The 13,243-nt window shown below is 39.2% G+C and overlaps 4 protein-coding genes across 4 annotated transcripts in view; 1 reads left to right on the forward strand and 3 right to left on the reverse strand.

Annotated features, from left to right (window-relative positions):
* The window catches only part of LOC118206582 (adenosine receptor A2a-like), a 36,909-nt gene that overhangs the window by 1,949 nt on the left and 21,717 nt on the right, over positions 1-13,243 (forward strand). The window lies entirely within an intron of this gene.
* On the reverse strand, positions 1,683-3,112 carry LOC118206583 (G-protein coupled receptor 183-like). The gene is made up of 2 exons (XM_035379428.1): positions 2,158-3,112; positions 1,683-2,072 (listed from the first exon to the last, which is right to left on the reverse strand). Exons 1-2 carry the CDS (start codon positions 3,021-3,023, stop codon positions 1,946-1,948), a joined length of 993 nt encoding a protein of 330 aa, XP_035235319.1. The 5' UTR covers positions 3,024-3,112; the 3' UTR covers positions 1,683-1,945.
* Positions 7,086-8,011, reverse strand: LOC118206591. The gene has a single exon (XM_035379437.1). The coding sequence runs from the start codon at positions 7,953-7,955 to the stop codon at positions 7,086-7,088; it is 870 nt and encodes a 289-aa protein (XP_035235328.1). The 5' UTR covers positions 7,956-8,011.
* On the reverse strand, positions 11,372-12,326 carry LOC118206590 (trace amine-associated receptor 2-like). The gene has a single exon (XM_035379436.1). The coding sequence runs from the start codon at positions 12,239-12,241 to the stop codon at positions 11,372-11,374; it is 870 nt and encodes a 289-aa protein (XP_035235327.1). The 5' UTR covers positions 12,242-12,326.

A 13,243-nucleotide genomic window follows, 5' to 3' on the forward strand; every position in this document is an offset into this window, starting at 1 on the left:
TACTTCACAAATGGATGTGTGCTTCAAGAAATTCAGTTTGACATCCCCACAAAACAAAACATGACATTTCATTAAAAGATTCTCACTGCAAATAGCACAATTTCTCTCTCACTCTCTCGTTCTCTCATTTTTTTTAAATCAAGGTTTTTACTGCTTTTGTAAATTGATCATTGAGACAAGAAATCGGGAGGAGTGGACTTTGGGAGGTCAGCTGTACAAACTCTTTATTGGGGGGCAAGTATTTTGGGGTCCTGAGTCCTCTAATAAAGAGCTTGTGTATGAGATGGTGTCTGGGACAATCTCTGAACAAATTCTGCTCAAGACAGATTTTTAGAGCAAGTTACTGTACACTCTGGAATTATCAGTTTATTGATATCATAGAATCTCTAAAACATTCAGATGAAGCTGGGGGTTCCAGTCGCTCGAGACAATACATTTTCCTGATTTGGATAAAACGAAAGTATAATGGACAAAACTAAATATAAAGCAATAACAAATAACAAAAAAAAAAAAAAACATTTATCTCAAAATATGTAGGCCTAATCTGTAGCGACCTACTCTGCTGTGTACAGCTTGCTGGAGTCATGATGATATGTTGGCTTATATGACCAACATATCCGGGACTAAATTCCAGGGAAAGATATTTAAGATACTGTATGAATCTGACAGCGATAAATAGCAATAAATACAGCACCAGCACATCAGTGGAGTCACTCCTTACTTGCCATGCTTAAATCATGCATGTAGGAATATAAAGATTTGTGTTAAATGTTTTTTGTTGTTGAATATCAGTGTGCATTTTCTTGCAGAATGCCAATAAATGCCCTTTATAATTGCCCACATTTAACAAAGGCACTTAGCTCTCACCTCCCTGTATAGTTTTTATACATCTCTTAAATGAACTGTTTATGCCAGCCTGTTTAAAGGGCATTTCACCCAAAAATTAAATAAAGCTATATTTACACTTACCTGGAGTGCTTTCTATCCATCCAGATAGTTTCGCTGAGACTTGATGACTTTTCCACTGCAGGTCACCCTGATATAACGGACCTCAACAGGACCAACGTTTGTGGCACTCAAAGCACCACAAATTTACATGTAAAAACTCAACCGCAGCGTCTCTTTCCAAATATAATGACACGGTTACTCACAAACATCCAGACCTTGTTGTGCAGGGTTTATATCTGCGTATCAGTCTCAACCAAATGCACTGCAGGATTCATTTTGGGAGGCCAAACATTTCTACAGAGAAATTTGCTTTGCACATTCATGTTCCCAAGAGGAAGAAACCTACTGGTTTGGGTCACCCCGTGGCCTTTCCTGTAGCGCCACCGTCAGGACAAACAGAAAGTAATGACTGGATTGGCCAGACATTTGCTGAGCACGTTCATTCTAGGAGAGATTACTGCACCTTGGCGCTGGTCTGCACTCTACTTAGTGCATTCTTTCTGGTTGATTCTTTGCTGGATTTTCATGGTAAATGGTAAATGGACTGCATTTATATAGCGCTTTTATCCAAAGCGCTTTACAATTGATGCCTCTCATTCGCCAGAGCAGTTAGGGGTTAGGGGTTAGGTGTCTTGCTCAAGGACACTTCGACACGCCCAGGGCGGGGTTTGAACCGGCAACCCTCCGACTGCCAGACAATCGGTCTTACCTCCTGAGCTATGTCGCCCCAGGATGATAAGCATAAAAAGACCAGATGGGTGCATATTGATTTTTGCAATCCTTCCATTAAAAATAATACAATCAAGTACACATTTAGACCCATTGCCCCTTGTTCAGATTCTGTGACTACACGGTTGCAGTGCCATTGGAATAAAAGTCGAAACAGGCTCTGTAAGCGCATTCGTGTAGGCACGTGTATTCTTGTCTAATTGTAGGATACATTTTGTTCACAATGTATTTATTTATTTTAATAATCTAAAATGAAAAACGACTATGCTCACATGGCGGATGAGCAGAGGACCTCGGCGCGTGCCTTCCTCCGTATGTTCAGTTTCTTGGAACCCTTTGATATGCTGCTCATTTCGGCTCGATCACCTCCACTCCGTTCGCGGGAAAAATCAATTCTGTGTTGAGGGAAAGATTAAAACATGCCACCCTTCGGAAACAGTGCTTCAAATTACAACTCTCCGCTGACAGAATTCTCTCTACCTTGCTGTCAGATTTGCGCACGCTGTTCCCCAGATGGTTTTCTTCACAGCCTTGCGCAGCGCGGGGCTTCCCCAGATGTACAGTGCCGGCGTGCTGAGCGCGTTCAATCGCGCCATAATGGCGAAGAGGTTCGTGGCTTCGTTCCTGAATTTCAGACCGTTCTTCGTCAGCTGCCTCACAATAATGTTGACGAAGGAGGGGCACCACAGCGTTAAGAAACATATGACGACGAATACTATTGTCCTCAGCGATTCCTTCTTGTTATCCCTCTCGGTGCTCGGTGGGTCTCGTGCAAGTTGATACCTGGCGATTACATACAACTTTATAGTCATTAGAACTTTAGTGAGCACTATTATTTGTAATGTCATAACGCCAAACGCGTTAATTTGCGCAGCTTTGGAAATGGGGACGACGTTTTGCACAGTTACAATAGTATATGTGTAAAACCAACAAAACAAACAAATTCCTATGACAACCGGTCGCAAAATGTATCGACCGTAGAAGAAAGGATGGCAAACAGCGATGTAGCGGTCTATCTGTGCAAATAGAAACGTAAGGATATTTACTCCAAGAAATGAAGGTAGAATGTAATATGTACCGTTCCTTGACGGGTATCCTTCCTGCACATCAAACAGACCAAGATAATAAACGGAAAACCCGGTCAGTGTATCACTAATGCTGGTGTTGAGCATGAAAATAAATCTGTTCTGACGTCGAAGACTCTTCGTGCTCAATATTCCAACTACTACTGAGCCCGCGAGAAAGACCGCGCAAGTCGCAAAAACAATGTGGAACAGAAAAATGAAGTAGTCTCCAGGATGATGGAAGTCAAATGAAAGTGGAACGGTCGCGTTGTAGGAGAACATGGTGTAACGGAGCTGTGCGGCGCTCCGTCTGCTCTGCCTGGGTCGCGAGATCCACCATATTTTATGGCGCGAGGATTCTCCTCCCTTGAGACTGTGCTTCATATCAGTACACGACGGTCTCGTGAGAAACGCGAGTCTTCAAGACGATGTCTTCTGTCACGATGATAACCTTAAAAAACAGCACGTGGAAAACTTTAGCTGCATTTGGAACTGCAGACCTTCACTGTAGTATTAAGTAAAGTGTCTAGATATTCTGGGTGCTGCTGCTGATAATAATAATAATAAAAATAATAATAATAACAACAACTGTAATAACAATAATACGGCCATCACATATTTTGGTTGGTATACTTGTGCTAGATTTTCACTAAATTATACTCTTAGGTTCCCCCAGGAACATATCAACCGTTTGGAGGGAATTTTATGGTGTGATGAAAGTAACTTCACAAAAATTGATTAAATCTAAATAGTTTTTTTATTATAATGTACCGAACATATTATGTAAAAATGTTAGGCTACCAGTCCACTGAGCAGATTAACTGCAGTCCACATCCCTAGCATAATTTGCACGGATGACGCGGAAGATGGGCCTGTGACAGGCTTCTGCAGCCCTGGTCCTGGCGAGCCGCGGGGGGTGCTGATTTTCATCGTTATCTACTTAATACTTAATTGATCAATTAAAGCAGTTTTACGCAATGAACTCAACTGACTCAGTCTGAACTGGCTGCTTATTTTAACCATCATACCATCAGCCGCTGCGGCTCACTCGGTTCAGGTTTGGGACCCCTGGCCTAAACTAAATAGCCTTCCTCCGCAGCTTGTACACGTTTGTCCCTTCTTAAAGAAAAAAGTGTTTCCTTATAATTTATATTATGTTCATTTGTCGTCTTTAAGATTTAACAACAACAACAATAATGATAATAATAATAATACGTCTGTCATAGAAAATGCATTTCATTTTTGCTTATTCTTCTCGGCAACATAATTCTTACCTTAAATTTCTATATCTGCATTACCCAATTGGGAAAGTGAACTTCCGTCTGTTTTCGCTAGATGGAGCTCTAACTTCGTGCTCATAGCATCTGGACGGGTCGCTTGCCAAAGTTACGTTTCACAAGGGACCGGTAGAAATACTTCTTAAAGAATGTGCACGTGAACGGTGAAGGTAAACTACTTTCCTTTATTTTGCTGCATCTCGTTTAGCTTCGCCCTCACTCTCAGAAATGCAGTAAGTGGCTTTTACAAGTAAATAAAGGTACAAATTGATTTTGTATTGCTGTTAAAGGGCACACATTTTTGTACCTATAGGTACCACCCCAGTGAAAAACATCTGTACCCTTTTAGGCACTTTTGGTACCTTTTTACCTGGGAGTGTTGATCCAAGAGACAGAATGTGTGGGGTTTTTTGTTGTTGTTGTTCCACTTCAGTGTTTAATGTGCAGTATGTTTGAGCAGCTTGTTTGAGCAATAAGAAACCTGTACTGTATGTATATAACGTACTCTGTGGTTGATGGTTACTTTCCGTCAACATTTAGATGAAGTTATATAGCAAGTATGCGAGTGTCAGATAAAATGATTAACAGTAAAAGGTCTATATTGTTCCTGTCTAAACGGTGATAACTTCTTTTTAACACGGTCCCTGTAGTTTGCCTGAAACTGAGTGCCGTTAAAGGAGTGAGTATATTCCGTCTCTGGGGCATGTATGTTTGCCCTCTCAAAACACGTCTCTGTACCAATGTGTTACCTAATTTAAGATGATCTCTACATATGTAGCAGAAAAAGGTCTAAGGAGACGTATTCCTCACGGGGAATTTTAATGCTATAAGCAAGGTGTGTGATTGCTTCCATCCATGATGATGACTGCACTGCCACCCGCGGGGAAGGGGCGAGGGCGAGGGCTGGGGCAAGGGCTGGGGCAAGTGCAGATTTTAAGATTTTATGGCAAGCACGAACGGTTGGTATGTTCCATGAAAAATCTATTATGTTCTTATAGAATATTTCATAAAATAAACAACTAATGGGTTGTCTCAAAATATATGGTATTAGAAAAACAATATTATCCTACAGAATGTTGTGTTTTTAGTAACCAATGGTGTACCCTTAAAATTCAACAAAATGGCTATTTAGAAGCTATTTTGTAAAAAAAAAAAAACTCCGTTTGATCTCCCGCCTCCCCGCTGAATGGTAGTGGAATTTTAAAGAGCTTTCCCGACCAAGCCTATCCGGCATCGGCGCGAGGCTGCGACATGGCGCGCTTGTGATTCCCTCACCCCAGGGACTGCGCTAGCTGCGAAATGGGAAAATAGGCGCGAACTTCAGGAAATAAACACCAGAATATTTTAATACAAGATTTTCAACAAAAAGTGACGAAGATCTTACCCGTACCTTAATGGAGACAGTTTGCGTATTACGTAGTACATATTTATGAATATGATGATTCTTAGTAGTAGTAGTAATAATAGTAGCAGCAGCAGCAATAGTAGTTTTTAAAAATGTATGATTTTGGTGCATTTAATACGCCCATTAATTACAACATTAGACAAAATGCAAATTCAGCTCATCAACTGCAGAAAAAAATATCACGTACCATTGGTAACAATTTCTCAGGCTTAATTACCAATATGAGTTTTATGGGTAATTTTGGTGCGACACATTTTATAACAACTTTAATGTTTGCGGTCAAATCGACACCAAGTTTAAACCGACACAAAATTATTGTAATCGAAACATTTTGACACTTTTTGTGTTCGCCTTCGTATCTGTCTACCTAATGACTAGCCTTTTATCTCTAAATATAAAAACATCTGTGAGAAACTTTTCATTTTGGAGCCTGGGGTAAGTTAACGTTTTGAACGTGTATGGGAAAGTTCAAGAATCGCTCAGAAAATATCAGAGATAAAAATAAAAAGGTTTTAAGTTTTCTTTTATACAGCTACAGAGCTGGGGTCAGTAGACCCCAACACAACACTGAACGGGGTCGAATATGAGCGTTCAAGTAACGATATCAGGCTTTTTAGTTTTACAGTAGAATACCGACATTCGTTTGCCAGGACTGTGTCGTTTTTAAATGGCATTTTCATTGCTCACTATTTTAACGATCATTTTCCGAGTGCAAAATATCTTGTATCTCCCCGTCAAGACGGGTTGATCCCTAAAAATAGAAGTATATGGGCAGAAGTTCATCAAAGGTGTTAATATAATGCATGATGTATAATGCAACGAACACACCGTTTCAATATAATCGTGTGTTAGTTAAGCAGTTCAAGCAACAATAAATCGATGTACACGTGTACGTACATACTGCTGTAGGAAATTGCATTGTTGTGAGCATCGTTAACGAAAAAAAGAGAAATTACATTGAAAAATAAAAAAACTTCAGATGGGATGGTGATGAGCACAGCGTTATGTATTATTAACATTATCTCCAGGTTGTCCTTGTTTTTTCCTTCTCGATATGCTCGATGTTTCCTTTCGATGATCTTTCCTGTATCCGTGATCAAAATCGATTCTGTATTGATAAGAAAGATACAGTAAACTGCCAATGACGACAGACTTCCCAAATAACATTGAACATTACGCCCATACTGCGATTGCAAGGTATTGAAATGTAAATCTATTGACCCAAAGCTTATTACTATGTTGCACTGAAGTTATGGTAAACCTATAGCATGTTTAGGAAGTTCTTATTTTTAACACACAAAACCTCCTTTCAGAAAGGTACTTTGTCTCAATATTTACGCTAAATAGCATGCAGGATAAATTGAAGTTGTGGAAATCGCTCTCTAAAACCAGTTATACTAAAAAAGAAGAAAAAGACGTGTTTGCTATCCGAAAAAATCGCGAGGATAATCGACAATCTATAGAACTAAAACTTATTTGGCTAGTTTGGTTACACAGTAACATTTTCTGTGATAATTCAACGTTATATGAGTTCTATGGGTGTGCGCCTATTAATGTGGTCGTGGATATTTGACAATAAAATATCCTATATCATAGCCTATACCTATCTTACGAAGTTGAATTACAACTGATCACTTTACTGTGTAACGCGCTGAGTTCACTCTACCTTCTTTTCCGCTTTGGACACACTCTCCCCCAGACGGTGTTCTTCAAAGCCTCGCGCAGCGCGGGGCTTCCCCAGATGTACACAGCGGGCGTTGTAAGCGCGTTAAATCGCGCCATAATGGCAAAGAGGTTCGTGGCTTCGTTTCTAAATGTAACGCCGCGAAACGTTTGCTGCCTCACAATAATATTGACGAACGAGGGACACCACAGCGTTAAGAAGGTTATGACTACGAGTACTATTATCCTTAGGGATTCCTTCTTGTTCTCTTTATCAGCGCTTGGTGGGTCTCGTCCGAGCTGATACCTGGCAATTACATACAACTTTATAGTCATTATAACTTTAATGATGACTACAACCTGTAAGCCCATGAGGGTAACTGATCTTAATTTCATAGCTACTGAAATGGGGACGACGTTAAATGCCAATAATATTGAATACGAGTGAACCCAGCTGTACACACAAGCTCCAACAGCTACCGGTTGCACGATGTATCGCTCGTAAAAGAAGGGATGGCAAACCGCGACGTAGCGGTCAAACTGCGCGAAGAAGAAAGTAATAACATTTATTCCGAGAAGTGAAGGTAGAATGTAATATGTACCGTTCCTCGACGGGAATCCTTCCTGTACGTCAAACAGACCGAGATAATACACAGAGAAGCCGACAAGAGTGTCGCTAATGCTGGTATTGAGCATGAAAATAAATCTGTTCTGACGCCGAAGACTCTTCGTGCTCGAGATTGCAATCGCCACTGAGCCCGCGAGCAGGACCGCACTAGTAGCGAAAATGATATGGAACAGAAAAATGAAGTAGTCTTCAGGGCGATCAAAGTCAACTGAGAGGGGAATGGAGCCGTTGAATGAGAGCATGGTGTTTTTAAAGGCGATGCTTGGGTTCAGTCTGCGTGCAATGCACGATCAAAGTCGTATTTTTATTGCGGATCCGTTCCAACCTCTTGAGGCTCGGTTTTGCTTACCTGTCAGTAGGTGACAGTCTCCGGGGGATAGAGTTGTCTTTGGAGCCGAGTCTGTTGAAATATCATTCAAAAGAAAAATCTATCACTCGCCAGTCTCCGTGAAATTAGACTGCAACGGGAACTGTGGATTGGCATGAAAAACACGAAGTAGATATTGCCAACGTTGCTCTACTCACACAAATTTTGAGATCATATGTTTGGGGTGTCCAATCTAATCTAAAAACTGGGCGTTTTTGCACAGCAAGAAGACACCCGATTCAACTAATTGACTAATAAATATTTAATCAAGACCCTGATAAGTAGAATTCGGTGTTTTAGTGCTATAACAGAAGCCTGCGCCCAAACCGGCCATTATTCAGAAAAGAATGGACACTCCCGATAGTTGAAAATGGATCTAATAATCATGTTGATTTATTTACTTAAATGCTTACATTTTGATTTAATGAACACTTGCAATGCTGTTTTCATGCGAGAAATAAATCCAACGTTTCATATGAATGCGTGCTGTGACACGTATTTTTTCAGAATACTTCTGCATTTCAATTAAAAGTTACATTCACATTGACTGATGCCATTTGCCTCTTCTGAAACCCCACATTTGTGGTAATATTTATTTCAACTTGTACTGGCAGTAAACTGTGTGCTGCTGTATATTGACACGTTCGTCCAAAGCAACACAACCCCTGTGCAGTTTTCATTCTAATCTCAGCCCGATCTTCTGAGAAAATTCGAATTTTCTTGAGAATAGTCCCATAAAACAATAATAATAATAATAATTATTATTATTATTATTATCATTATTGTTGTTGTAACAAAAGTACAATTAAGGTAACGAACATCCATATATAGAAACTATTTATTATTATTATTATTATTATTATTATTATTATTATTATTATTATTATTATTATTATTATTATTAATATAATAAAAGGCTATGGTTACAAAGTTAAAAGGACATTCCATATGAAATAATACAAAGCAAAACGAGATTTTACAGAACAATAATAATAAAAACAATAATACAGAAAATAATGTGAAAATACAGTATGAGCTGTTAATATAGCAGGCCTACATGTAGTTCAAAGTCGGCTGCAGTTATACAAATAATGAATTTAAATGCCGATAATTGCATATAACCATAAAACAGGAATGGGAATGGAATTTTAAAAGTATGACTTCTTCAAAGGAACTTGGTTAAAAAATGAAAAAAAATCGTACTTATGGATTTGGAAGTAATATCATTGTTTGAAACTACCAATGATAGTGGTAGGTGAGAACCTACTGACAGAACGGGCGTTATGTTTTGTGTGGATGTCAAACTGAATTTCTTTAAACAGCCTATCCATATTGTAGTGTGTAATGAAAAACATTTGCCTGGAGACAGAATAAAATCAATTTTCTGTCTCCAGAAACTAAAATAACATTTTATTTTTAAAATAGTTCTAAAATATCTATTTTTTGGTGAAAACAAACAAGCATAGAGTTTAAAGGATATGCTTGTTCGGTTTAAAGATGCCGGGTTAAACCAAATGGATTGGTTAGTCTGTTGTTAGTAGACTATTAATTAACCATTTGATTGGATTGCTTCAACTCAAACCGGACCCTCGTGCATTTATTTAACTGAATTTTAACTTTAGGCTACGTGGTGACATGTGACATCGACCGATACTGCTGTTTAATTCGAACAGGCATTAGACGGGAACTGGAGAATAATGTGCAGTCTTGTGGTGGATTTTCACCGATATAGGTATGCCGCAAAAAACCTATAAATGTAATCAATAAATAAGTTAAAGAATGTTTGTATCATGCAACGTGGAACGGTATTGAATTGCCTGCACTTGTGGTAAGCTTTAAAGCCGTTAAGACTGTTAGCTGCGCCCCGCGTCCCGTTCGTTTTTACCCCAATCTCGGGGTTAAATGCACCATTTCACTCACGGTACTTTCGATCAGATTGCTAGTGAATGGTGTGTCCCAGAAAATTCATTGTAGTGTGTAATCATAGCCAAGGGGTGATTCATCTATCTCTGGTAATATCTATCTATCTCCAAAATATGATTCATCTATCTCTGGTAATATTTTCAGAATTGAGCCAAATACGAAAACCGTTACTTATTTCCCCGCTCGCCCCTACTTGAAGAATACATTTCACAAAAATTCAAATTCAAAAATATTCTGACTTTTTTTTTTTTACCGCAATATGTTTTAAAGTTACAATATCAGGCCAAAGTTGAAAAGTTTCTTGGGCAGTATAGTTCTGCGGTAGGATTGCTTTACTTCTTTTTATATTGTTTTCACTTTTTTGACGATCATTTTCTGAGTATAAAATTCCTCTAATGCGTTTCTCGAGGTCAAGACCTGTAGATCCCTAAAATATAAATGCAAGCAAACCTATGGACATAAGTGCATTACATTTATTTATATAATGTATTCTGTATAATATTACAACGAACACAGAGGTTCAAAGCAAGTGTGTGTCATTACTGTTATGCCACTGAAACAAAAATAAATCGATATACACGTGTTTGTATCGACACATGTCGCTGTAGGAAATTGCATTGCTGTGAGCCTCGTTCCCGAAAAAAACACAAATTACTTTGAAAAATAGAAAAACTTCAGATGAGATGTTGATGAGCACTGCGTTATGGATTATTAACATTCTCTCCAGATTGTCCTTGTATTTTCCCTCTCGAGATGCTTGATGTTTCCTGTCGATGTTCGCTCCTGCATCCGGCAAACTCGATTCTGCATTGAACAGAGAATAAGCTGCAAATGACGAACGGCTTTCCAGAGAACACAAAACGTTACTGTGATTGTAAGTGATTGCAATGTACATATTGACACACAGCTTGGGGAATATTGGTGAAAAGCGTGTTTACGAAGTCCTTATTTTTTACCACCCAAAACACTCCCTTTTGAAAAGTACTTCGCCAGAAAATATTTAGTTAAATAGCATTCCGGATAAATTGAAGTTATGTATATCTCTGAAACCAATTACATCAAAAGAAGAAGAAAAATACGTGTTGCGAACCGACAAAATCCCGAGGATACAAATTTTGACAATCTAAAGAACTAAACATTATTTGGCTGGTTTAGGTAGGCCTATAATTAGCTAATCTTTTCAGTGCTAATTCAACTCTAAATGGCTTTAAATGGCTGCAATTGATACACGCCTATTATACGCCTATCAAACTGGTCGTATGATAGATGTATGATGGATACGTGACAAGGCTAAAATATATTCTATCATCTGACATGCGTAGTTGACTTCAAACTGATCACTTTGCTGTGTAACGCGCTGAGTTCACTCTACCTTCTTTTCCGCTTTGGACACACTCTCCCCCAGACGGTGTTCTTCAAAGCCTCGCGCAGCGCGGGGCTTCCCCAGACGTACACAGCGGGCGTTGCAAGCGCGTTAAATCGCGCCATAATGGCAAAGAGGTTCGTGGCTTCATTTCTAAATATAATGCCGCGAAACGTTTGCTGCCTTACAATAATATTGACGAACGAGGGACCCCACAGCGTTAAGAAGGTTATGACTACAAATACTATTATCCTCAGCGATTCCTTCTTGTTCTCCTTGTCAGCGCTCGGCGGGCTTCGTGCAAGCTGATACCTGGCAATTACATACAACTTTATGGTCATTATAATTTTAGTGATGACTACAACCTGTAAGGCTACAATGCTAAATGCGCTTATTCGTGCGGCTATTGAAACGGGGACGACGTTCATTACTAATAATATTGAATACGAGTGAACCCAGCTGTACACACAAGCTCCAACAGCTACCGGTTGCACGATGTATCGGTCGTAAAAGAAGGGATAGCAAACCGCGACGTAGCGGTCAAACTGCGCGAAGAGGAAAGTAAAAACATTTACACCAAGAAGTGTAGGTAGAATGTAATATGTACCGTTCCTCGACGGGAATCCTTCCTGTACGTCAAACAGACCGAGATAATACGCAGAGAATCCGACAAGAGTGTCGCTAATGCTGGTATTGAGCATGAAAATAAATCTGTTCTGACGTCGAAGACTCTTCGTGATCGAGATTGCAATCGCCACTGAGCCCGCGAGCAGGACCGCACTAGTGGCGAAAATGATATGGAACAGAAAAATGAAGTAGTCTTCAGGGCGATCAAAGTCAACTGAGAGGGGAATGGTGGCGTTGAATGAGAGCATGGTGTTTTTAAAGGCGATGCTTGGGTTCAGTCTGCGTGCAATGCACGATCAGAGTCGTATTTTTATTGCGGATCCGTTCCAACCTCTTGAGGCTCAGTTTTGCTTACCTGTCAGTAGGTGACGGTCTCCGGGGCGATGAGTCTTTGGAGCCGAGTCTGTTGAAATATCATTCAAGCGAGAAATACATAAAAAGACTCCACGAAATCAGTCTTTGCAATGAAAACTTTTTTAAAAATTGTTTTTCAATTCATGATGCTTTATTGGCACGCGATAAAGTAAATATTGCCAATATTAGTCACCACACAGGAGGTCACATGTGATAATAATCTAATAATCATAATCATATTTATTTATTTATTTGCTTCAATATTTAAATTTTGATTTAATGAACGCTGACAATGTGGTTTGCATTCGAAAAACAAAAAATCCACTGTTTCACGTGAATGCATCCTTTGACATGTATTTTTCGGAACAGCTACTTCTTCGTTTCAGTTAGCTAAACGTTGACTGATTTGCCATTATTAAAACCCCACACTTGTGGTTATAATTGTTCCAACTTTGTACTGGCAGCCAATGAGTGCCGATCTTTACTTATTGATTAGGTTGTGTAAATGTACTCTGGTTTAAAGCTACACATCACCTGTCAGGTTTTAGTTCTGATCTAAACATGAATATTTAGTTCTGATCTAAACATGATCTTCGGTGAATATTTATTTAGACTTTTCCTGGGCAGCATCATGAAAATAATCATAGAAAAAATCTTTTCTAAACATGGAATTTCTTTATTATACCCGTATCTTTTCTTTTTCTTTTTTTTTTTTAAACAGCATTCACTGCTCTCCGGGATAGAATGTATTCTGATCATCAAACTGTGAAGTATGAACCCGTTTTTGCATCTCAAAATACAACAAACAGCGAGAGGAAATTGTGCCGTTTTCATCCGTATGCAGTAAACAGCCACCAGTCCTGCATTTGGACATTAAAAAATCTGGACACAAGCAG

This window comes from Anguilla anguilla, chromosome 10 (genome assembly GCF_013347855.1).
Source record: "Anguilla anguilla isolate fAngAng1 chromosome 10, fAngAng1.pri, whole genome shotgun sequence".
Taxonomy (NCBI): Eukaryota; Metazoa; Chordata; class Actinopteri; order Anguilliformes; family Anguillidae; genus Anguilla; species Anguilla anguilla.